This window comes from Sorex araneus, chromosome 3 (genome assembly GCF_027595985.1).
Source record: "Sorex araneus isolate mSorAra2 chromosome 3, mSorAra2.pri, whole genome shotgun sequence".
Lineage (NCBI taxonomy): Eukaryota > Metazoa > Chordata > Mammalia > Eulipotyphla > Soricidae > Sorex > Sorex araneus.
This window is the reverse complement of record NC_073304.1, coordinates 74,758,625-74,785,427: the sequence shown is the minus strand read 5'-3', so window position 1 is coordinate 74,785,427 and position 26,803 is coordinate 74,758,625. Positions and strand designations below refer to the sequence as shown.

Below are 26,803 nucleotides of genomic sequence, written 5' to 3'. Positions count from 1 at the left end.
ATACGTGTGAGGCCCTGGACTCCTTCCCTGCCGCACCCAGCCCCCCTGCCCCGAAAACACTTAAGCTGTGAAATCTAGCACAACCCATACTGTACTCCAGTCCCCGAAAAGGTATAAGTTGTGAAAACTAATACAATAGGCACAACCCATATTAGATTAGTCACTGGCAACAGCAAATAAAAGGACACTCACATTTAACCTTCTACCAGTGCCACAAGAATGTCATACAGTTCTGTGCAACCCCCAAGATTCAAGCTTTTTCTTAGCCCCCCCCCACATCCGGAGCACTGGGAGCTTTGAAAAATGAGTCTGCTCAACCACTTTTTCGATATCTTCAAAAAGTTGCATTAGAACCTTTAAAGCAGACTATAGACCAAACATGATGGCCACTCAATCCTCTATTGCAAACCACAATACCCAAAGGAAAGAGAAAGCAAAAGGGAATGCTCTGCTACAGAGGCAGGGTGGGAGAGGGGGAAAAGGGTGGGTATGGTGGGAGGGATGCTGGGACCATTGGTGGTGGAAAATGGGCACTGGTGGAGGGACGGGTACTTGACGGTTGTATGACTGAAATGTAAGCACGGAAGTTTGTGAGTCTGTAACTGTACCTCACGGTGATTCACTAATTTAAAAAAAAAAATCAAGTTGCGTTAGAGACCACATTGGAAAATCAAGTGGGCTCCAAAGTGTTGGGATCAGAGTCTGATTTAAGGACCTAATACAGACCTTGAGTGTCTGCACCCCATCTCCTTTCATTTAGCTTGAGCAGCAACCCAAAGACCAGGGAATTGCTCTGGACACCTTTCATTCGGCTCAGACTTCCTGGTGAAAGGGGGCCCTCCAAGCAGTCGGGGGTCCCAGGGACTTGCTGAGCCTTGCCTCTCTGCCGGGCTTCCTTCCACCTCCCACCCCATGCTCCCCTTTGAGGTGAGTGACTGTTTTTGACCTCACAGCGCCCTCTGCTGCTCTAATTAGCCCATCTCCATAACTAGGTCATTCTGGACGTGGGAAAGAAAATAGGTCAGAGGAGGACAGAGGAGGAAAAGATTTCTTTGTTCATAACTTAAGTCAAAGCTGCTGCTTGTGCTCCCATTCCCCTTTCAACCCGGAGTCTGCACCTGTCCTCTGTGTGGGCCCCACAGGGCCTTTCTCCCCAGTCTCTCAGAGAGGACTTCTTGCCTCTGAGGATGAGAGCTGGCAACTCGAAAGCTAAAGGAGAATTAAAAAAAAAAAAAAAGCCTAAGGCAACTGTAGATGCCATAGGGAAATTTCTTTGCATGGATCTATACAGATAATCTCTTTTTGATAGAAGAATAGAGATGTGATTAAAAAAGAGAACTTGAAAACATCTGAATGCGTGCTCATGGGAGCTAGTGAGCAAAAGAAATGGTTTCGGCATCACCTTTCTCCTGGTCACAGGGCATTCCAGGATTCCCAGCACAGACTGGGCCAATGGGTAGCAAGAAGCATTCCAGGAGGGACCAACAACCTGAAGATGTCTTTTGCCACCACTCCCGCCCCCACCCCCATAGGATCACCCACGACCTCTGTGTTGCAAAGGGATCTTGTTGAAGGCTCTTTGAACAGGAACAGATATGAAGACCCTTACCATGGATTGATGCCGGGTGCACCCTCTGTGTTTGGAGAAAAACAGTGAAAAGAAGAGCTATTTAATGGCATTGCTGCTGCCTGCTTTGGAGAAATCTGTACAAGAACAGGTGAGTGATCCCTTGGGTGAGGGGGACTGTGTGGAACCTGGCCTGGCTCTTGCCAATCAGATGTCTGCATTGCCTGGGTTTTCCCTGTAAATGGCACAGGGAGGGCAAGTCGATGATATCCCAATTACCAAAAGTTAGCAGTTGGTGGTGGCTATTCGAAACCCAGATAGGAAGGAGTGCGAGGCCACATCGAGACTCAGAGGGGAAGAGTGATGAGTCAATTAGCAGTGGCTGCCAGGGGAGCTGGAGCAGGAGGTAACACCACACCGTTTTGCATCTGCCACCCTGCTCTAGATGTCATTCCTGCGATGCACCCTGCAGAGAAAAAATAATCAGCCCCAACTCTCTGTTGGATTATCCTTTTGGTAAAGGGCAACGTTTTTAAATCTCAATCTTTCCCTTGGCTTCCCTGGGACCGCATGGACCATTTCTTTCACCATCAATTGCTGTTGCCTGCAGCCTAAGAAATAAAATTTTTCCAATAAATTAAGATGCTCTCCCTCTCCCTCCCTCTCTCTCTCCCTCTCTCTCTCTTCCTCTTTTTTTCTAAAATCATAAAGCATGTACCAAAGCCAAATATATCTCTTGTACAGCTTATTCTCCACTTAACAGGGACAATTCTACCTGGACTGACCAGGAGAACCACTGGGACAGAGATCATCTGGGAAGATTCTTATTCTGGTGTGTCATGCAGGGGAGCAGCTAGAGGCAGAATTGAGACTCACATACCTTGGATTTGAGATCCCAAGGTCTCTGTCTACTTGCATGACCTTGAATACATTTTACAATTCAGGGTATCAAGTTCTTCACATTTAAAATGAGGTTCCCTTCCTGAACTCACATTCTGGAGTGTTAATGTATAAAGTTATAGATCTGACTTGAGAGCATCCTTAGTTTATATTCGCTTGTGCATGTTGCTTAAACTCCTCATTTCCCAGCAAGGGGAAAAAGCAAAGCTTGCCTCTTCATTGGGATGTTGCAAAGTTTCTTGATACAATATATGTGACTCATCAGAGCCTGAAGGTTCATGCCCAGATGCCAACTTGGAATCTAAGTTATTATTGCATCTGGGATAGAGAAAATGCTGAGAACAGCCTTTGGGGAAGGGGAGAAAAAACACATCAATTTGGCACACATACCAGAAAAAAAGAAGAAGAAAAAGACTGTGTTTAGTATGATAACATTTTGTTATCTTATTTGTCATCTGTATCCCTAAAATCTCCTCTGCTCTCTCCTATCTTGTTCTAAAAGAGGGAAGAGGGACAAACCTTTCCCAAGAAAGATGAGATACCTGTGATGGAAAGGGAGGCATGGCAGCCTAAGGCAGAGGAGACAAGTCGACAGTGCACCCCTCTCAGTTGCGCCAATGCGGCTGGTTATTGTAAAGGTCTTTGCGCCTGTGTGAACCAGAAAGGAAACTGACATTTGGAACCACAGCCACAGGCATCATGAAACTCAGCAAGTAATATCTGGCAGAATTAATCTTCATTCATCTGAAAATTGTCAGAGAGAGATCCAGTGTTCCTTAAGGAATAGAAACAAAAGAGGCATGTTGCAGTCAAGAAATATTTATTAAGTGGTGATAGTTTTCTTTTTTCAGGCATCCTCTGGGTCTCTTTCTGGGGAGATTAGTGTTGTGGCCCTAAAGGCAGAAGGGGCTTTTTCCACAGGCTTCAGATGGCATGAACCGGGACAACGGATATGCCTTTAAGACCCACTCATGGTTACCTGGAGGCCTGAGTAAGTAGCTTAGTTTCAGAGATTGTACACAACAGCATGGATAATCTATAATGCCAGGTAGTCAAAGATGTGGCTTTATGATCGGTTTTAGCCTGGATTTCATTATTTTGGAGGAAGTTTATCTCCCCAATTATATGTTTTCTTAAGCTGATCAGGAGAATCTACAGGGGCAATGCTTTCCAGAAGCATACGTTTCTGAAATTAGGCTCCCAGCAGTCAACAGAGAAGAAGTGGCACCTTCTGTCTTTCCAATCATGAAAGAAGCGCCTGGCTTCTGATATGTGCTTGATGCCCACCGGGGTCTCTTTCCCTCCCTGCAGGTCAAAGGCAGTGGGGAACCGTGAGGCAGTTATTTCTGCACAACAGGGTGGGTAACCAGAAATGGCCCACCTGCTAGGTGTTTAGGAGCTGCAGGTCTCCATGGCCAGTGTGACCAGAGATAAAAAAAAAAATAAAGCTGGGCCATCCTAATGTGGTTGATAACTCCCTCATCAAGTCCTGGGCTGCATTGGAAGGATAAGGCTACTTCTTTTTCTTTTCTTTTCTTTTTTAATTTTATTGAATCACCGTGAGATAGTTACAAGCTTTCATGTTTGGGTTACAATCTCACAATGATCAAACACCCATCCCTCCACCAGTGCACATTCCCCACCACCAATATCCCCGATATACCCCCCTTTCCCACCCTCCCCCTGCCTCCATGGCAGACAATATTCCCCATACTCTCTCTCTACTTTTGGGCATTATGGCTTGCAACACAGACACTGAGAGATCATCATGTTTGGTCCATTATCTACTTTTGGCATGCATCTCCCATCCCGACTGGTTCCTCCAGCCATCATATTCTTAGTGATCCCTTCTCTATTCCATCTGCCTTCTCCCCTCTGCTCATGAAGCAGGCTTACAGCTATGGGGCAATCCTCCTGGCCCTTGTATCTACTGTCCTTGGGTGTCAGGATAAGGCTATTTCTGACCTTGCCCACAGAGCTCGCCCCCTACCTTAAATGCACTAAAATCATATATGAGAAAAGGAAGTTCAGGAGTTACTTTTGGTAAAGGGTCCAGGCACTGTGTGCAGAGCTGAGAACCCAAATAACGAGGTCTCAATGCACTGTAAGTGGGGTGAGTACCTCCATTTCACACACAATGTTCAGAACCTCTCATGAGCTGACCAGAGCAGCCAGAGAGCTGAGCGGATGCTCTAGGCCAGGAGATGAATTCCCAGATCCCGATGGGAAAAGGCTATAAAAATCAAACCACCTTTCCTGCGGGTAAACCAGAGCCTGTCGTTTATGTAAAGGCGCAGCCCCTAGGGGAAGGAAGAAAATAGGAAATTTGCATTTGGAACAGGGATTCAAGTGAGAGTGAGACTTAGAAAGTACCAACTTTAAACCAAAGGTATCTGTTTATTTGGGTTGGCTTTTGAATTATCTAGAAGTCCCAAAGATAGAATCCTTCTCCCTGAGGATTTGGTTCCCAAATTCTGAATTGACTTCTAAAACAATCAAATGTTAAGGCAGATGGTAGGCTGGAAAATCCTATTTCCCTATGTAATAATAGAAAGGTACTTTTCTTTTGTTTTTTTATTTGCCTTATTTTGTTTAGGAAATGGAAGGAAGATTAGATACCCTGGGGAAGCGATGAGGAGTAGAAGAGACATTTGCAAAACACTTTTTTAATAAATAAGATCCAGAGAATCAAATCAAAGGCTGTGCATTCTGAAGGTTCTTAAGGATCATCTAACTCACTTCTAATCTTAAAAAACAAGGCCTAGGGCTGGAGTGATAGTGCAGCAGATAGGGCATTTGCCTTGCATGCAGCCGACCTGGATTCGATCCCAGCATCCCATATGGTCCCCTGAGTACCGCCAGGGATAATTCCTGAGTGCAGAGTCAGGAGTCACCCCTGTGCATCACCAGGTGTGACTCAAAAAGCAAAAACAAAAAAAAATTACAAAAAATAATTATACAAAACAAGGCCAAGGCCAGTGAAACCTAAAGAGGTTTTGAATCTATTTTGATTTATGTGACTGGGCCTGGCCCACAACAAAGCAAAGAGTTCAGATACTGACCTGACCAGACAGACCCAAGAGATAGGAAACATTATGGTCCTTGGCCATTTGTACCCAAATAGTCTACCCCAAACTGAGTGAGCTCAAACAGAATTTCAGAGTTTCAGAGGGAGAGAAAGTCATCATGTGTCGAATGTGGAGATGAGGGGAGCTGGAACTAGAATAATGAGACGAGGGCTGGAGAGATAGCACAGCGGGTAGAGCATTTGCCTTGCACGTGGAGGACCCGGGTTTGATTCCCAGCATCCCATATGGTCCCCTGAGCACCACCAGGAGTAATTCCTGAGTGCATGAGCCAGGAGTAACCCCTGAGCATTGCTGGGTGTGACCCAAAAAGCAAAAAAAAAAAAAAAAAAGAACAATGAGACTAGGGGAGAGTTTTCTCCATCTTGGTGTGAAGATGGAAAAGGTCAAAATGAAAATGTTGATCTTGTCTTCAGACAATTACCTGTAAATTCTGCAGGGCTAATTTCTTGGTCAGTGGGGTTTTATAGTCTATGAGAGATGGCACCGGCTAGGCAATTGCTTTGGACCACGGAATATATTTACAAAATTGACTTGGTGGACCTGCCTTTTGGTGTCTTAAAATGGCAATCCCATCTCTGGACATGCCTCTCAGCCCTGAAGCTCTGAACTACCAGAAATCCACCATCAATTTTCCTGTCTTAGAGGCTTGGCAGATGAAGGGAAATTCTAGCTCTTCAAGGAAGCCCTGCAGAGTTAGGTTCATTACATTGATGCCATGAGTTTTTGCAAAGCCCCTTGACACAGTGTTCAACAAACTACTGGTGCTAAGATAAACTTTGGGAGGGGAACTCAACTCAGAGTGAATCCTGGTAAGTAGAAGAGAACATTCACCATTTTTCTTGACTATGATTTGAGTGTTGTTCGTTGTTTGTTTGTTTGTTTTACACCAACTATTGGAAATGTGACTTCTTGTCCTATCTCTGTTTCTATTCAAGTCCTGCCTAGATGCCCTTCCACATCCCCCAAAATGATCCAGCCATGAAAGTGCTCCATGCAGCTGGATGCTGCTTTTGCTAAATTCTCACAAAATCACTTAGCCCCCATTCTCATCAAACTGCTTGGAGACCCTTCTGTTGCTCTCTAAGCCCTGCTGGTTTATGAGTGTGAGAAATGCCCAAGGACATTTAGATTTTTATTTCATTGTGAAATGAGAAATGTGTTTGACAACATGTTTGGCTTCTTGGGCATAAAATAATGATGATTTATCAATCACTTACTATATGATAAGCACTGTAGCTCATACTTTCTACCATTATCACATTCCCTCTTTATGCCAGCTCTGTGGGTAAAGTGTTCTTATCCTCATTTTAAGAAAGAGAACTTTTTGTAGATTTTTTTGTCATATGTTTATGGAAAGCACAGAGAGGTTAAGAAACCTGTTCAAGCTGGTACAACAAGAAAGTAGCACTGCATTGTAGCACTTTCATCCCGTTGCTCATCGATTTGCTCAAGCAGGCATCAGTAATGTCTCCATTGTGAGACTTGTTACTGTTTTTGGCATATTGAATACGCCACGGGTAGCTTGCCAGGCTCTGCCAAGAGGACAAGATACTCTCGGTAGCTTGCTGAGCTCTCCAAGAGGGACGGAAGAATCAAACCTGGGTCAGCCACGATCGAGGCAAACGCCCTACCTGTTGTGCTATTGCTCAGACTCCAGAACTAAGAGTTTATTCATGGGATATAATGCTTGGGAGAAAAGTTACAGATGTTTTAGTCCCTAAACTTGCTAAAATAATCCTTCAAAAGGCTTCCAAGTTCTCAGTAAGTGAAGCCAGGAAGAGATCGCCACTTCCAGGTGGGCCAACAGAACCTGCTTCCCTCGTCCCAGTCCATACGGCAGCTTCCCCAAGCAGGGACCATTCTCCCACAATGCAGAGGGGGATTCTGAGGGACTTGCCCTTCATTTCAAAATCAAGTTCGCCTGACCCCCAAACCTGAGCTACTTCAAAGTTACTGCAACTGCCAGGCAGTTAGATGAAATAGTAAATTCATTAAGACAACCATATGCCTGGCTATTGAAATACGATTGATTCTTTGTTTCCCTAGTTCCTCTCCCTTTCAGGAGGAACCATGAAATTGTGTGATCACCAACACTGTGTGCCTCCTTCCCCTGGGAGTACAAGGGAGTGAGATGGAGTTTGCTTCTCAAACAAACTTCTCTGCCAGACTTCTATGCCAGGTGGAAGGTATTTAGCAGTATTTGTAAAGCGTTCTGTAGGTGTGTGGCTCGGGTGCATCTGAAAGACTCATCTTTGGAAAGGGAACCAAACTGATGATAAGCCCATGTAAGTTTTGAATAACTAAGATTTCCAAATTTCTCTCTGGGACCTCGATTCCTAAATTTCCAATTCTCTTTAGGAACTCAAGTCCAAACTGTAGTAGAACCATTGAACAACCAAATTGGAACACAATTTGTGCCTCCCTTAGATGGGACACTGCTGTTTATCCTCACGTGGCATTTTAGCTACTGGATGAGAATGGTAATGCTAGTGGAGCATTGACTTTGGACCATTAGAAAGCTTAATTTTTTTTATTAGAATGGCTGAGATTTTGCATGGGACTAAGAAAAATCAACAAAATTTCCATCTCTCTTTTCTTCTTATGTAATCTGGGGTGGGGAGGGGGTAGCAATTCTTGCTCCTGTTAGACCAAAGCAATTAATGTCCAGGGGTGTCAACGCAAATTCAGTAAACTGATGATAGCACAAAGAAAGGGGTGCTCCATAAATTCTATCACCAGACCCTCCTTACCAAGAGTAAAATTCCTCAGGGGGCTATTTAAGAGGTGGAAATCCGGGTTTGGGTAGCTGAGTATTTGTAGAGTCTCCTGTCATTGTGTGATGCCGGAAGCTATAACAAGCTGACATTTGGGAAAGGAACAACTCTGAATGTTAGACCAGGTATGTTTTAAAGATGATTGCTTGTTTCTAAACATCGGCTGAATAGCTTAGAAATTCAGAGAAAGATCAATGAATTAATCACCCAATTATTCGCATCTCTCGGGACTTGGTACCCTGTGTCTTTTTCAATGAAAATGCTAATGAGCCCCTTTAGGACTGTTTCTTCAACACCTTTAAGTGCTTGGAAATGTTAAGTTTGTGTTTGTTTTCGTCACTGCTGAAGACACGTGTCTGATAGATGAAATCTGAATTGAGGCTTTAGTGTGCAGGGACAGAAAGCATTTAGAATGGATTGAAGTCAGATTAGATGAAAGCAATGTTCTCAAAAATTCTTCCTTTGACCTCATTCCCCAAATCCTACCAGTTGGCCCCTGAGTCTTGTGTGCCATGACCCCCATGTGTGTGATTTTTTTTTGTCTGTGTTTCCTTTGGAATATCTGGAGGGTTACAAACAGTGTACAATGCAGCCTGATCCAAAAGATTAAGCTGTAGCATATTGATAGTAACAATTGAACCACCACCATATCCCTCCAAGTGTCTCCAAGGGTTCCAGGCCAGTATGATTAGAGAAAGAATGGTCTAGCATCCATAACTCTCAAAATATTGCACCCAAACTAACTGGGTAAAGACTTGTGACACTGATTAGAAGCTGACCCTTAGAAAGAGATAGTAAAGGGTTAAAGGCACTTGCCTTGCATGAGGCTCACCTCGGTTCAATTCTGAGCATCCCAGATGGTTCCCCCAAATCTGCTAGAAGTGATCCCTGAGTACAAAGCCTGATGTAAGTCCTGAGCACTATCAGTTGTGGTCCCAAAACAAAAATTGTTTTAAAAAATAAAATAAAAGTATAATCATGCTTAGATTCAAAAAGACAGTACACTGGGTTGGAATGCATCATTTACATGGAGGAGACCTGGGTTTGACCCCAGTTCCAGTGTGGCCAAGAAAAATAACATAAAGTACATACTTGCTCACTAGTGTGTCCAATTGCTAACTAAAGTCCAAAGAGGAACAAGGTCAGTTGCTGTGTTTCCATAGTAGTATGGGTACTTGAAATCCTCTGAATATTTGAAATGATAATCAGAAAAAAATGCACATTCCATTTTTCTTTTAATTTTTATCTATCAGTGAATGAACTGTTATACATTTTCTCCCAAAGGTTTTAAACTTATCTTTCTTTTGATTCTTTTACTCGTGGTATGTACAAAGATGAAATATTGGTTGAGATTCAAAAAACATCCATGAGATTTACCTTAAGCTTTGCCTGTCAGAGAGATTCTAAGAGCTAAAAAGATGGGAAGCTGACATTTGGGAACTAGATTAAAAAGAAAATCCAAATTAATCCCAAGGAGCAATGTTCAGTAGATAGTTACTTAGACATCAGCACATCCACCCCCAAGTCTAGCTCTCAGTTGGCTGGACTATGAGGATCTTGGGCTTGCCTAGATGAGTAATAATCACTTGTTTTCCCTAACCCTGTCTTGGGAAGGGAGAAATGTCAACCTCCAGGCCCCCCATCCCAGTCCTTATGAATTGGTTTATTTCAATAGACTTTATCATTATACACAGTGTTCTGGAAATAATAGAAAAGTGCATTAGAAGCTCTGCAAATGGAAATGAAATGTAAATTTAGGTTATAAATATATGACTCGCAGTATACAGACAAGCAGGAAAAAAGATGAAGAGATTAGACGCTTGCCATGTTTCTCTAACCCTAAAGGGGATGTTTCCATAAATAGTTTTTATTGAAGAGAAGCAGGGTGGAGGCAGGAGGAAAAGAGAGGCAAACAGATTTTCTCCTAATCCTCTTCACTCTACAAAATTGGAAATTGTTTCTCAATCACATCTCCCTGAACAGAGCAAAGAAAAACCAGGCCTATTGTCAGAGTAAAGGGAGCCCCGGTGGGTATCTCCTAACACTCATCTGAGGAGAGGGTCCCACCTAGGCTGGAGACAGTGCAGGAAAGAGGGGGAGGGGAAGATTGCACAGAAATAAGTCCTTGTAAATCTGCAGGGACCAGATGTCTCAGAGGGCAGGATTTCCCCTGGATTTTCTGTCTTCCCTCTCACCTTTCCTGTCTCAGCCCTGGGATTAGGTCCCCGTTGCGCAGGCCCTAGGATGCCAACCAGAAATGTTAAGGAGGCAGTCAGCTTAGCTTCACTCCAGAGACCTAGTGTATTCTGACATTAAAGAGTCTTTGAATCCAACTGTTTGGGGGAGAACTCTGTAAAGGAAGAGGAAAGGGAAAAGGGGGAAAAAGGTTGAAGTGAAAATGAAGATGTTCCATATATGACTGGCAAAGATATTAAAAACCTGATAAATGCCTATAGCTGCTCAAAGGGAGCTTGTCAAGGAAGAAGTAGGCAGCCCAAAGACCCATCTTAAACCTCCCTGCTCTTTGGGACGCCCCTCTACCCACAGCCAGCAGCCATGGGGCAGAGAGGGCTCTGCAGGCATCTGCCTCAGGGGAAGTGGGGTGGGGCCTCCCACAGTTTCTGTAAAGCCATTTGCTGTGGTGTAACTCAGGAAATACTGCTTGGGTATTTGGCCAAGGAACCAGGCTGACCGTCAACCCCAGTGAGTATCCAAAATAGCGGGGCTCCCACCACTTCTTCCTCTCGGGACCACAGACCAACCTGCTTTCTTGAAAGGGTTTGCACTTGTGATCAGGGTCCACCATAGCGAAGCAGAGCAGGAAAGGCCAACATGGCCTCAAGTTTTGACTTTGACAGAGCTATGAAAAGTCTTCGCTCTCTCCTCCCTTCTGCAATTCATTTCCAGTAAGCCAGACCAGTGAGTAGATGTAGGTCAAGTCAATAAAAAGCAAAGAAGGGGCTGAAGCAATAGCACAGCAGGTAGGACATTTGCCTCACATGAGGCTGACCCGGGTTCGATTCCCAGCATCCCATGTGGTCCCCTGAGCACCGACAGGGGTAATTCCTGAGTACAGAGCCAGGAGCCAGGGGTAACCCCCATGCATCATCCTGTGTGATCCCCCCAAAAAAATAATAGTAATGAGCAGAGAAATTACCTCAAAAAATCAAGTAGAAACAATGTGATTGGGCATCGGAGGTAGACACTTTTAAAAGACCTCCAAAAACTGGATGACTAAAACTGGAGGGGAAGAAGTTAAGAGAGGGAGGAAGAAGGAAAATAATTTTTTGACTAGAAATAAATGCTGTATCTCTCTATCAAAGTTCCTGTCCTCAGATGCTGCCTTCTAGGGTTATAATCCAGTAATCTGCAGGTTAGCAAAAGACTGTGGAAGCAAGACCAAACTTACCCCCCTAGGCCTTTTGCAAAGAGCAGCTCCTGACCAGTTTCTGTAAAGCCTCTCCACACTGTGCTGTTAGTGGAGGTAGCAGCTATAAACTGACATTTGGAAAAGGAACTGTCTTAACTGTGAATCCAAGTAAGTTTGAAGACACTTGGGTTGGGGGTGGAGGAGTAAGTCACAAAACATTTCTTTTCTTGGGTTTAAATTGCTTATCTCTCCCCCAAACATCCCAAATTTAATGTTTGTGTTGGGAGAATATGATCCCCATCAGAGAGATTAGAACTCCATTGTACAAATACTAAATTACCTTTGGTCAAAAAACATTCCTATCATCCATCATAAATGAGATTATTGGTACAGGGAGAAAAATTGAACACAGGATCCTGAGGGATTCAGCTAAAGCCAGGAAATGTTTGCCAAAAAGATAAAGAGGAAATTGGCATATTTTGACTATGCAAATTCAGTTGAACAAATATAAATCTTCTAGACTTAGATACTAAAGCTCGCCTAAATTTATCTCCTGAAATAATGGAGCCCTACAATTTCATTAATGAATTTTGGAAATTTGACAGACTGCTTGCTTTCTTTCTTTCCTTCTTTTTTTCTTTCCTTTTAATCTGCACTTTATCTCCTCAACTCTTCTCAATTCCCATCCAGTAAGTGAGTTCTCTGTCGTGGTTTGCCCAGACAAAGCATTTAACCCTCCTTTTCCCTCAGTTACCAAAATAACTGACTGAGCTGCCATTTAGTTCCACTATGAGAGGGGAAATTTATTTGTTCTCTGAGTTGTAAGAACACATCATTCTCTCCCTCACAGATACACCCATTCTTCCCTAATATTGATAATATTTGAGTATCTGGAAAAGTCCAAAATGCTTTAAAGTTAAAAGAAGGGACTGGGGTTGCTATGGGCACTTCCTGAAATTCTGTGTTCCTGGTGGACTTCTCCGAGTGTTTATAAACTGATTAAATTCCCGGGTGCTGAGTTTCGTTTACTCACATCTTCTTTCTGTGACTGGGAGAGGATACAGCCGTGGGAGGCGTGTTGCAGAATACAGCCCACAGCTCCTGAAACGAAAGGCGGAGAGGAAGGCTCCCAGGATAAAAGTGATGAAGTGAGTTTGCGCATACAGCATGGAAAGAGTTAATGCAGCCCCACTAGCTGAGGGCTTGGAATGTTCTGGATCAGTCTTGTCTGATGACTGCTGTGTGGTTAGCCATGAGGCTGTCCTGCGCAGAAGTGCCTTCTCAGCAGGGGCACAGTCTGCAACAACGGCAGCGATGAATAATACATGATATTGTTACACCCCGTGCAGTCAGTAGTCTCTGTGGTCTTTCCTAATTAGAGCTTCAAGGGGATCCATAGGAACATCCTGGGAGATTCAAGGACGTCATTTTTCAGAAGGTGAATAGCCTAATCTGGGGACAGGATTAGAAGGTTTTATCACTGGAGTCTTGCAGGCAACACTCCAGAACAGGGCTGCGGTGTATGTCCCAGTGTGCACAGCACAGAGACACCATGGTTAGCATCTTAGGGAACTGAGAGCCAGACGTCCTAGGCTTTAAATGCTGAAGAGGCCAGGGAGTTTGACATCCTAAGCATGGAAGGCAAGTATCTGTGCAGAGTAAGCATCCTTCCAGATCATGAACAACAGTCCTATGCTGCACTTTCCATGCAACGGATTCTTTATAGGCAAGGTCTAAAGGACAAGGTGGGAGTCCAGAGACCTATGATTAAATTCTATTTTCCTTCAAGCCACAGGGCACAGTAGCACTTTGGTGTTGTCTGTTTGAGGCAATTGATTTTGTTTGTGTCCCTGATATCAATGAGGCTGAAGTAGGGGAGCTCTTTGAACAGATTCTGTGAAACAGGGAAAAAGTGTGGAGGGTCATTCGAATGCCTGACCACTGTCCTTAGAGCAGATGGACTCTTCTTAGCTAAAGCCTAGCTGTTCCCTCTCACCCTTTCCACATAGGTGATAAGCTAGCGAAAGCTTTGGACCTTTTGCTAGTAAGTGGCCGCTTGAAGACTTAGAGACTGGCATAAATTCAGTCAAAACAGTTGGAGTGTTTACATGTTGAATGCCATTAAAGAGCTAAAATATTTTTTCCTCTTCCTTGGGGGCTGGGGCTTGACCACCATCTTGCCTCATAATGAGACTGAGCAAATGTTGCTCCTACCCCCCTGTGGCCCAGAGGTGCACAGGCTCTTCCTATGGTTGTGGCAGGCAGCCACAGAAGAAGATTCAATTTATAATAACCCCAAGTAAATGCGCAGGGGCCTATCTCTAACAGAAGCATCAATTAATTCAACCACGAGAGCCCCTGGGATGCTGTGTGTGGTCAGAATACCGCAGGAAGGACTGTAGGGCGACCAGTATTCCCATTTGGTCTGGGATTGAGGAGAGTTTCCCAGAACAAAGGTTCTTTACTAAACCCAGGTCAGTTCCCACGAGAGTCAATTTCTGTAGCAAAACTCTAGCCTAAAACTACCTGTGAAATAGCACGGTAGCACTGCTATCCTGTTGTTCATCGACTTGCTCGAGCGGGCACCAGTAACGTCTCCATTGTGAGACTTGTTGTTACTGTTTCTGGCATATCAAATATACCACAGGTAGCTTGCCAGGTTCTGCCATGGGGGCGGGATACTCTTGGTAGCTTGCCGGGCTCTCCAAGAGGGATGGAGGAATCGAACCCGGGTCAGCCGCGTGCAAGGCAAACGCCCTACCCACTGTGCTAGTGCTCCAGTCCACCTGTGAAATACTTCGAACATTTCACCAGGCTCAAGACTCATGGAAAAGTCAGGGATGTAAAGAAACCCTGGACTAGATGTGCTTATCACTCCCCTTAGTTACAGGGGTGCCCTGCGCAAAGGGAGGCTCAGGAGATAGTGTTTCTCTGGGCTGGAGCCTAGACCTCATCTAATTCTAGTCAGCCTCCTCAAAGCCTCAAAGCCACACTCTCTCCTCCTGTCTCCCTGTAATCAATTCATTGTCATCAGAAATGTGTGACACCTCGAAGGGAGGGGAGGACATGTCTTGAAAACTGATCAGAGAAATTGTGCTGGAAATGATGCTGTAAAATGGAAATGAGACCTTTAGAGGGAGAGCTGCTGAACACGGGGAATCAGCAAGCCCCCAATGGAAACCAGAGAGAAGGTGGGAGTTGAGGGAGACAGACCCCCGGACAGGCAGCAGATCCCTGTCCCAGGACAATGAAGCCTGCTGTCTTTGACGAAGAAAACCTCCCTCTCACAGATTCAGGCCCCTTTGGGGGAGTCCTCTCCCCAGAATTACAGAGGAAGAGACGTGTGTCTCAGCAGCCCCTGGGGTTCTTGTAAAGGTCCCTATCATTGTGCTATAAGTGGCAGCAGCTACGGAAAGCTGTCATTTGGACAAGGAACCGTTTTGTCTGTCCAGCCACGTAAGTGCAATGGCATAGGCGAAATTCTGGGAATTCAGTCCTGGTTTGAAGAAACAAGGCTGCCTGGGAGCCAGATCTTATTTGAAGTTAACTAGAGGTCACCAACGTCCCTTTTTTTTCCTTTCATCTCAACTCACAGATTCCCTTTTGTTCCCTGAGCCATTCACACTCTCTCCCCCTGCTGCTGGCCAAAGCTGGCCTTGGCCCTGGCAAGCTGGAAAGCAATCCTTGCTGCTTTCACAACCTTCTCCAGGACGGGCTCCAACTTGGGAGATCCCTTTTTCTAACCGGCTCTTCTGCGGGACCTCTTCAGCAATTAATATCCTTGCTTGTCAGAAAATTCTTCCTCATTTGATTCTTAAATCCTCCTGGCACAGTCGAGCCATTTTCCCAGGTACCTTCCACACAGGGAGAGAATTAGATGTGACATTCAGTTCAGAGTGGGTTTTAAATGAAAGCAGAGGGGGAAAAACGTGAAAACTGAATGGGAATCCGAGGTCTTATTGCAAATCTCTATCTGTGCCCTGCATGTCTCTGGCTGCTTCTATAGATGCAGAACTACAGATTGTGGGGAGCTGGCAGGGGAGGTGGGAGGTAGGGAGCAAATAGAAAGAAGGTAGATCTGCTGTGTCCATTCCTATCACTGAAACCACCAGGCAAAGGATTACAATTAATTCCCAAGAATTTCAGATACAGGGCTTAATACCCTTCTCTTCGTGGTGACTTGTATCCATGCTGATAATTAGAGCAGATAGAAAGATTTGGCTTCCTGGGTTTGCTGCTGCACCCCGCTGGGAAGAGAGAAGCTCTGACTGGGGTTTTTTTTTGTTGGTGTTTTTTTTTTTTAAGATGCATAAAATTCCTTCTGTCAGTCGTTGTAAAACACCCTGTCACAGAGAAAAGGAAGATAGTTCTGAAAAGCTGATACTTGGGGAAGGAGGCAACTAACCGTGAAGCCAAGAAAGAGGCAAAAGCCCAACACATCATGCATGACCCTCCATACTTCCAGAGCAGGCACACACACACACACACACACACACACACACACACACACACACACGCACGCACGCACGCACGCATGCACGCACCATGAATTATGACTTTTCAACCTCTTGGCCCTTTCTAGCATGGACTCTAACGGAGTCAAATGGAAATGATCGAGGAGAATCTGGAGTCCCGCGGGTGCTCAGAAATGATAAATGAAAGGACTGAGAGACAGGAAGAGAGAAAAGTTCAAAGTTAGGGAAAGTTCTTTCTTTCACTGTGATGTCCTCATTCCCCTCCCATTGGGATTGCAGGGGACTCTTTTCCTGGGCTCTCGCTGGAAGCTAGTGTCCTCATACCCTGGTATGCCAAACAAGATGGGTCAGGACCCTGTTCTGTGCAGGCAGCAGTCCCTGTCCTGTGAATGTGGGGGAGGTAGTCTGGCATCTCTGATATTACCTGGTCCTCCTCAGAGAGCACTAATTCCCACCCGCTAGATGTGGCACTGAAAGTGTTCCTCTGAGACCTCGGATGGTTCTCGTGACCCGCTTGAGCGTATAAAATGTTGCCCGGTGTGTTGATAAGCAAGGGGCTAGTGCTGCGGGTGTTGGTTGACTTTCTCCCAGTAACGTGGACACCAGAGCTGAGGAGTTGATATTTGAGCCTGGGATCCTTTTGACTGAAATATGCTAAAAGGGGTCTAAAAGGCCAAAATTGCCTTGGGAGCTCTGCTTTTGTTGTTAACTCTCCAGCAGTTGTCATTTCAGCAAAACGCATCCACTTAGAAAGGGCAGCTCCTCATTAGCCAGACAAATGAGAACAACATATTGACCAGAGAGAAGGAGCGAGGAGCCCAGATCTCAGCCTCCGAGAGCCTGGCATTTCCACTCCTTTCATCATGTGAGCCGGTGAGCAGTTGCGTGCTCAGAAAAGGCAGATCAATGGTGCCTGAGGACCCGGTGTCACCAAGCTGGGGCTTGGAGATGGAAATGAGATGCAGATTGGGCTACCTCAGGGGTGCGGGGGAATAATAGAGAAGGCAGGAGGAGACTGGAGCTCACGGATGCTGTACAAAACTGCAGCATGTCAGAAATTGCAATGCCACTGCCTAGAGAAGCAAACGTCCCTAGCAAGTGCCCTCTCTGCCCTGACAGACTCTGACCCAACGATGGTACCCGCTCCTAGATCCCAGAGGTAGCTGAGATGACTTTTGAAGTGGCTTCAAGAAAAGGGCTAAGATCTCTGTCAGTTTTTGCACCTTGTCAGTTTTTGCAAAGACTTGGGTGACTGTGTAGCAACCTCCACCAGCAAGTTGACATTTGGGCAGGGGACACGCTTATCAGTCATTCCAAGTAAGTGTCCTTGTGGAACATAGTGGCAGCAACAGTCACAAGCTTGGGCAGAGGTGGCATGGGGGTGGTGGACACAAAGCTAAGGGCACTTGAATAGAGTCCAACGGTGTGTGTTGAGGGGAGGGGGGTGGTTTAAAGAACAACAAATGTAAATTTGGTTTAAAAATGAGCAGAGAGTTTGGGTCTCAAAGGTGGCTTTTTTAAAACCAAGTCAGAGCTCTATATTCTCCACACATGTTCTCAGAGCACATGGGGGACAAGGGAGGGTTGGGGATGGATAAAGATATCACTAAATGAGAGGTCGGGGGTGGGGGAACTGTTAGGGAAATGGAGCAGGTTGGAAAGGAGCAAGGTGAGCGGGCCTCACGCTGGGTTAATCCAAAGAAAATGAGATGTTCCCGAATTTTCAGAGAGAAATAAAATCCTTCCCAGCATCAAAAAGATGTAATAAAGAGACCTAATTAAAATGCACTTCAGAATCAGATGATCATCAGGAGAGAAATTAGATCTTAAAAGAAAAAGAAATTTTTAAATGCTCCTGCATAAAACAAATGGGCCTACACCTTTAATTAGACGGTGAGTAGCACAGGATGCACATTAGCCTCCCGTAATCCCCTCTCCCCCGACTCAGGCCCCCCAGCCTCTCCCCATCACAGCTGCTCCAAGCCCCAAGCTCCTTTCTGCTAATGCTGAGTTCCAGCACAGGAAGGAGCCCGGGCCGTGCCTGGCGGCCGGTAGGCGGAGTCCCGAGCCCAGGTGTATACTCAGGCTCTCTTCTCTCTGCCCGGTTTTTGTTGAGCTTCCTATCACAGTGGAATACCGGTAACCAGAACATCTATTTTGGGAGAGGGACACGTTTAACAGTCCTTCCAAGTAAGTCAAAGAACTTTTTTTCCTCGCCATCAATTACCTAAACCCTTGAAACTCCAGAAAGAGTTGTCAAAAGTCTGTGGCTGAGTTTTCTCTGTCTCTAGGATAAGTTGTTCTGGTTCAGAGCAGAGAGCACCGCCCCACCACCCCAAGAGTGATTTATGCTCTGACAGCTCTTTACTTCTCTGTCCGAAACCCCCCCACCCCAGGGGACAGATATCCTGTTGTCTGCTGCTGTGGTCATCCCTAGCTGCCCCCTCACCTCTGGACTGGCCTGAGAAGCTGGGTCTTTATGGCAGAGAGCTCAGGAGCAGAGCAGGGTAGAAGGATGACTCGAGGGAGGGCCAATGAGCTAGAGCAGTCAGATGCTCCAGAGCCCGTGGGCAATAGTGGGTTTTCTCAAAGGAGAAAGATGGCAGGAGCACCCTCTCATTCCCATGCTCAGGTCCAATGGGATTCAATGGTATCACCTGGAGAGAGAAAGAGGATTTCTGTTCTCTCTGAAGAAAAAATTGGCAGAAAAATCAAAACAGCCCTCACTTATCACTCCTCTCCTAATTGCGGTTGGTTTTTTTCTCAGTTTTTCTCAGTTGTTCCCATGGGAAAGGGTATGAGGAGGTCACTGGTAGCTTTGATGTCATAGGCAAATTACAAGGAGGGGGAATTCCAAGAAGTGAGGGGGATGTGCAATAGAAATTGGAGAATTTGAAGCAATGGTTTTTGTAAGGACTTACAACACTGTGGCTCTAACTATGGGAACAAAGGATTAACCTTTGGGGCAGGAACTAGACTCACCGTTACACCCAGTAAGTACTCCCTCGGCATCAGGGATTCAGTCATTTCTTCACTTCCAGGTCACCTACATGAGATGTCAGGGATTGCACGAGATCATGTGGGCTCAGAAGGAGCATTTCCATCTGTCCTTTTTCATAACTGGCAGAGATGAATGTCAATTCAGTTTCTGAGCTTTCGGGGGGAACTCCAGCCTTTAATAATTAATTCAAGACTAGAAAATATGATTCACAATTCTGTTTTTTGCTGCTGCCATCATGTGCTACTGTGACATGTGAAGTGAATTCAGGCATAATGACTGCATTTCCACTTTCATTTGGAAGGATAATTTTAACTATGTGTACTGCAGGTGCTTAGAAGACATGGGAGAAACAGGCTTTCAAAGAGACAAGCCGGCCCAGAGCTTAAGGAAGACAGGCCGACAGAATGTCAGGCAATATAGTTTTACTAAACTAGTCCAGTGTCATGTCTCTTTTTGCAGATGGTAAAGGAACTTGGAAGGGTACTAAGTGCTGATACTGGGAGTTAGATGGGTTAACTCAATAGGAAGACTAAGCACTGATCCTAAGAGGAAGGTTGGCAATCAGCTCAGGAAGCAGGTGGGTTCCCAGTTGAATTTTTCAGTATACACCTGCATTTAGTATATTAAAATTTAGGCAAGGAAAAAATATTGTTTTTGTTATCTGTTTAAAATAATTATGTTTAAGATAATAAGAGAGAAAGAAAGAGAGAAAGAAAGAAAGAAAGAAAGAAAGAAAGAAAGAAAGAAAGAAAGAAAGAGAGAGAAAGAAAGAAGAAAGAGAGAGAAAGAAAGAAAGAAAGAAAGAAAGAAAGAGAGAGAGAGAAAGAAAGAGAGAGAAAGAGAGAAAGAAAGAAAGAAAGAAAGAAAGAAAGAAAGAAAGAAAGAAAGAAAGAAAGAAAGAAAGAAAGAAAGAAAGAAAGAAAGAAAGAAAGAAAGAAAGAAAAGAAAGAAAGAGAGAGAGAGAAAGAGAAAGAAAGAAAGAAGCACACAGATTTTTTTGCACCTGAAATTAAAATCTTTGGAAAATTTAAATTTTTTTTTATAACCAAAGACAGCCTCACAAATATTGAAAGAGTAAGAATTTATCCAAGTCTAGATTTCTCAGCTGTCTTAACTACTCAGTACCTGAAAGATATCTCTTTCTTTTCTTTTTTTTCTTTTCCTTTTCTTTTTTCCTTTTTTTTCTTTTCTTTTTCTTTTTCTGCGTTAAAGGCATAAAACTTCAGATTTGGATAGCTCAGGCTCTTCTAGTGAAAACTACATGATAAAGAGTCTCCCAATTAGGCTAGGAAAAAAATACCTTTAGACTTCAAAATCTTTTTCCTCTCCTTTCTCTAGATAAAATAGAAAATGGTGCCCTTGTCACTTTGTATTTTGTGACAAGGAGCTTCAAGGGTATGGAGATGGGGCAGAGAGGAGCTATGGGGTCTGGGAGCCCAGTAATGGCCAGTCTGCTTACCCCTGCCACAGAGACCATAGTAGCCAGAGTGCTCAGGGAACTGACCCTAGCGAAAATGAACAAAACCAGGGAAAAAAATGGCCTAGTCCCTTAAGAGTGACTTCCCTCCCTAAAGTGAAACTAAGAGTAACTCGATAAAAATGCATTACTTAAGGGGGACAACCACCTTGGAGCCCAAGTATTTGGAGAGTTGGCATAGAAGCTAGCTATTATGAGCTTGTTCATGTAGTACTTACAGAAATCTTTGGTGATTGTTCTGGTTTTTGAAATTGGATGACAGCAGAGCACAAAAGAATTGTTTGTGACCAGGGATGTGATTAAGATTAATGAGTGAAAAAAAAAAATCTAGTTAAAGGGCTAGAAAAATTCCTGAAAGAAAAGACAGACTAAACCTTTGGGACATTCCGTTTAGAGTATCACTGCATTTATGTGAATCCAAGAAGCAAAGAGCAAACACAGTATAATTCCATATACAGTCAACCTTTTTCACGTTTAGATGATTTTTCCAGTGTCCGTGGCTTCTTTGTCAAATACCAACAGGTCCTATATGCAACGTGCTAAAATGTAATTGTCTCCTGTTTCCAGGTCTATAGCCCATTCTCAGTCATGCGTGCGCGCGCACATACACACACACACACACACACACACACACACACACACACACACAGAAAGAGAGAGATAGAGTTTTTGTAGAGGAGTTTGATGCTGTGTGTATGATGCAAACAGGATAATCTTTGGTTCCGGCACCATTTTGAGAGTCAAGCCTTGTAAGTATAAGAGACATTCTAGCCCTCCCTAATCTCAACCTGAATCTCATTGCCTATTGAAGAGACTCTGGTTTCAACATAATTGAATCCAAAGAAAGAAAAGGGAAAAAACGAAATTCTAAGCATGTGATGAGTGTGATTCATTTAAGAATTTTTCTTAGGCTGCCTTTGAGCGAGTTAATCACACCAATTAACTGGTGTGACCCACAGCTCTAAAATAAAATTGGACTGAAAAAAAAAAATGGCAGTGCTGCTATGGACCACAAGGCCCACCATTTGCGTGTCTAGACTCACCAAAAGGAACCTTCCTCTGTGATTTTGAGCTTAGAGGTGTAGCCTGGGTCTATGACTGAGAGAGGTGTGAGAGAAGATGATGGTTTGGGGAGCATTTCTGGATCCATGTCAGGAAGAAGCCGGTGCAGACAGGTCGGTGAGGGCCAGCATATCTGCCTTGTTTCTGTAAAGCTGCCAACAACAGTGAGTTGAGTGGCAGCGGCATCACGTTGACTTTCGGAACTGGGACTCATTTAGCAGTTAGGCCCAGTAAGTATGAGGCAACAGTGAAGCTTTCATGTCTTCTGTTATTTGTTCTAGACTGATATTGGGTTGCTGTGTCTTAGACTCAAGATGTACAAGCCAGAGCATCTTTTCATTGCCCTTTAAATATTTGCGACTAAGAGTCACAGGCCGACCCACCCTCTCCTACATGACAGGGGACAGTTTTGGGTGACATCTGCTCTAATGAAGAAGGCAACAGTGATGTGGCTGTTACGTGGGAGCAATCCCTGTACTCAGGCCTTGTCCGGGGTGATGGTTTGTTTAGGATACTTTTAGCATAGCAAGAAGAAGGGCAGAGGGCCAGTAGGAGGAAGGGCAGCCAGGGCGTTCAGCTCACTCTGTGTTTGTGGGCTATTGAGCAACTGTAGGTTCTGAGAGGCTCTGAGAGATTTATGTAAAGGGTTGACCCAGAGTGTGAATACAGGTGGAGGCACTAACAGACTCACCTTTGGAAAAGGGACCCAGCTCATCATTCAGCCCTGTGAGTGTTCTGGCCCTGGGGATGGGGACACTTTGGGGACATTTCCAACTTCTGCTGAAGTCCTGAAGATTCTCAGCAGGGTCTTTTGTCTTTGGCATAGTTCCCAGCAGATGGAAAGTGTAGAGCAGTGTAGAGGAGGAAGGAGGTGCAGTCTGTGCTTTGAAGGACACTCAAAGGGCATTTGTAACTGTATGGACTACAAGAACATTTTGGAAATTCTGGGTTCCACAAACAGGCCACTGTGTTAGCAGCACCTTTGCAATTAAAAAAAAAATGACCTCTGTAGGAATTGTGGAAATGGAGACAGACTTGATTTCTCTCCTTTTTTGTCCTCATACCCGCCTCTCTGCCTGACTTAGGGACCTTACATTAGAACAATTATTAATCATTTGATTCCTTAGCCCCATCACTCATCAAGTCTGACAAGAGAGATCTATTAACATAAAGCCCAGAAAGCAAAAGGACAAAGAGCTCAATTCCCAGTGGTTGTGGAATTGAACTTGACAACTCGTCACCCTTGAGGTGAGGAGCCAGCAACCAAGTCAGCAACCCATGGTCAGCGGAGGTCAAAGAGGGGCAACCAGCCAGAGGGGTAGAACAGCAGGTAAGGCAGTTGGTTGCTTTGCACTGGACCAAGCTGTGTTCAATGCCCAGCACCACATGGGCCCGCCAGTCATAGCCAGGAGTGATCTCTGAGCACAGAGCCAGGAGTAAGCCCTAAGTACAGCCTGTATGGAAAAAAAAAAGGCATCAGTGTAGGTTGTCTTAGTTAAATAAATATCTAGCCAGCACCTGCTACCTCCTAGGTGTTAATGCTCCAGAGTTGAGATAACAGATATGGATCCCTGAGGGTTCACTCAGGCTGTCCACTGAGAAAAGGTCCTGGGGAAACTCAGGGAAAGGGAGTGACAGATGGAGATAGACGGGGAGGCAGTCAGCAGCTCTCTGTTACAAAGCACTGTCCTCTAGTCATGGCAGTGCCCATCTCAGGTCACCCTAGGTCAGTAATGGAACAACAACTGCACTGGGTATGTCTTTAAGTCAAAGAGTGATGCGGAGGGGAAACTCAGGTGATTGGGGATCCTTCCTTCTGATGGGGGTGATCTCACAGAGGAGAGACCTGATCCTTTCCATCTATTGGGGTTATTTTTATTTCTGTTACTGAGACTCTCCCTTTCGTCTGGGAAACCAGACTTCTCCCTGCTTCTCCGTCTTCATTTCTCTGTGGGTTTCCTTTGGAACAGTGGGCTCGGGAGTTCATTTGCCAGCAGAACTTGGTCACTCCAGGCCACAGAATGAAAAGGAGACTAAAGAGTCCTCCTCGCTTTGATCACTTTGGGAGGGTGGTAGGGTCCATGGGAGGAAGTGGTCTGCCTAGACCGTTGAAGAATGTTTCAGGTTGAGTCTCAGCAGATCTGTCCATGCCCTAGATGACCAGCTTCTGAGCAGAATTGTTCTATTCAGCTGCTGATAAAGTGCAATGCCTTGGTCCTCTGAAAAGAGAATCATATGCCAACCTCCCACCCCAAAGCACTGCCATGTTTCATTATTTACCAATTATGAAATGACTACATGATAATTAACATGAAATTATATAGATGAGCAGTTTGAGTATGTTGAACTCATAATTAAGATGCAAATTATAGAAGTTCTGGGGCATGCCACCCAGCAATACCTCAGACACAGTGGTCCCTGAAGACAAACTTGTGTTTGGGCCTGATTTATTTTTGGTCGGGGTTCGTGCCATTCAGAACCTGTCTGGAAGCTGATTTGGAGTCTCAGACTGCCAATTTGGGGTCAGATTAGCAGAGTTTATTGTGCCAAGATGAGCCAAAAAGCATGACAGGATGGCTTGGGTCCTGCAGGAAAGGAGAAGGGGCTGCTGTGGCATGTGGCACCAGTCAGTGTCTCTTCCCCTAGCCCCTGCCACCTGGGGGCCCAGTTGCACCCCTGGGGTTTTTGTTAGGGGCTGTATTGCTGTGACAATAATAACTATGGCCTAAATTTTGGAGAAGGGACCAGACTGACAGTAAAGCCAAGTAAGTGAGGGCATAGCCTATGTCCAACATTGGTCTGAATGAGAGGAATGGCAGCGCCGGGCAGCTTTCATGGCACTCAGACACTGCCACTCCCAAAAGGGTCAACACACCTGGGGGTCTTTGTGCTGGGGACGTTTGAAAGTTTGTTAATGTATAATTCTGACAATCCTAAGAATTCACTCTCAAAAAATTTATTGGCTTCCTCGTTGGCTCTCTGTGTGTTGAGATGCTGATGCTGATGCCATAGTCTATGAATCAACAAAGTCAAAAAAGACCTAACTCAGAATCAGGACTTCTTCCAAAGGAATCTGTTCTCTCCACAACATGCAGTCCACTCATCGGTGGTATTGTATTGGCTTGTTTGTTGGCTTTTGTTCTTCAGAAGAGCAATAGCTCTGAAAGGGGTATGGACTCTGATCCCTCTCTCAGACCCCAATGTTGACCACCCCACCTCGCACCCCCCAGTTGTCCATGCTAAAGGGGCATGATTGTGCCTGACTGTGCAGTTGTCGAGTGTCGTTCAGGCATGAACAGAGCAGTCTGTTTTCTGGAGCAAGCTTAGGGGTTGAAGACAGAGCTCAGAGGTAGCTGTTTCTCTGTTATTTCTGGAGAAATGCCCCAGTCTGCTGAGGAACTGGTGGCTGCAGCTGCAAGGTGAACCCCCCTAAATGAGATCTTTCCACTAGGGGGAAATGCGATCTCACCTGCTGGGTCTCCCCCCTCCATCCTTTTCACCCACTGATTATTGTAAGGCCGCATATGACTGTGTGAATTATGGAGGTGGCTCAGAGAAACTCATCTTTGGAAAAGGCACTAAACTCTCTGTTGAACCAAGTAAGTGTTGGGGTATGGGGGGCCTAAAAGACTAACTCAATGAGGGCAGATAAAGCACAACTACCCCCAGTCCTTACCCCTTAGCTGACCTCAGACCCAGATGGGTATTCCTCTGCCAGACATAAAGAAAGCCTGCACTTCTTCACGTGCAACAGGGCACCCCACAGCATAGCTTCTCAGGAGGGACTGCCACCTCCTGCTCCAGGGGTGACCTTCTCCCACATCCGTTTAAATGAGTTCCCCAGTGAAAAGTGGCCTCAGGTGACCCAGAGACTGTATGGCTGCTGTGTGGTTGGGTTCTAGACATTAGGTATTTTAGGGGATCACACAAGAAGGAGGGGCAGAGTAGTGACTATGAGGTTTTTGTTTAGGGAATGTGCTCTGTGGAACTCAAACTCTGGGTACACCCTCCACTTTGGCAAAGGCACCTCCCTGTTGGTCACAGCGGGTGAGTTCTCGTGGCTAACTAATTATCTTCTCTGGAAAGAAATCCAGGGGGACCTGTTGAAACGCAGATGAATTTAATTGCTTCGTTTAGCATGCAGTTGTTAACGATGTCGGATGTGTGAGCAAGATAGGAATACACGTTTCCCTGGGGGGCTGGATTTGGTTATCAAGTCTATGGGCAGTTTGATAAATTGTATTAATACAGGAGCCTGTGTTTCTCAAAGGTCCACAAAGCACGTTGAGGGAAAGGGAAAGAGGCAGAGATAAGAGGCAGCAAGGCTTTGTGAGAGAACAGGAACAAGTCAGCGAGAAGGGAAGCTACAAAGCAAAAGTGTATAACCAAGGAAGCGTGTCCTTAAAAGATGCGCAATGAGGACCCAGTGGGGATTATGCCAGGGTCCCCTGGCAGAACTGAAAACCTGGCCAAGAGCTGATTCTCTACTGGGGCTTCAGGAGGCAGCTAGTATTTGTTTCTCCTGCCTTCCTCTTCTGGGAAGAAGAACGGAGCAGGAATTCTAGGAAGAGGATCATCTTGGTGTGTACTACTAGTAACACACAGTTCTGATCTTCAGCCTGGACAAAAGCAGTTCCCCAGGCTGACTTCACCCCTTTGCCTGGGCTGGGCCTCTCTAAGAAGCACAAAGAACCCAGTGTCTTGGTGGTCTCCCTACTGCCTCTGGATTATCTGTGCTAAAGCAGAATGTTTATCGCCCCCCCACCCCCCATGGTGAAGCTGTCGGAGTAATAGAGAATTATAGAAAACAATGCCAGACATTAATAAGCTAGAAAAAAATTCACATTTTTAGAGTTCAGTGCTTCTTGGTTTTGTTGCTAGTGTTTTGTGGGGGTTTTCCCATTAGAATTAAATAAATGGAGGGTGATTTCCACGTAGGCAGCTGTGGATTGCCTGCACGGATTTCCCATTACAGTGGATTTGCAGTGGATTTCCTCAACAAAGCTGTGTCATAGAACAAGGTTGATCATAAAGTAATTATTAAGGGAGCTGATTTGTTAACAAATAGAGATTCGCCCTTTCTTTGTT

At 45.0% G+C, this 26,803-nt stretch overlaps 1 protein-coding gene across 1 annotated transcript in view; it reads left to right on the top strand.

Moving 5' to 3' along the window:
• The window catches only part of LOC101539425 (T cell receptor alpha chain MC.7.G5-like), a 499,205-nt gene that overhangs the window by 417,901 nt on the left and 54,501 nt on the right, over positions 1 to 26,803 (top strand). The window contains exon 4 of the mRNA XM_055132607.1: positions 11,810 to 11,868. Within this exon, the coding sequence (XP_054988582.1) occupies positions 11,810 to 11,868 (59 nt within the window). The remainder of the gene's footprint in view (positions 1 to 11,809; positions 11,869 to 26,803) is intronic.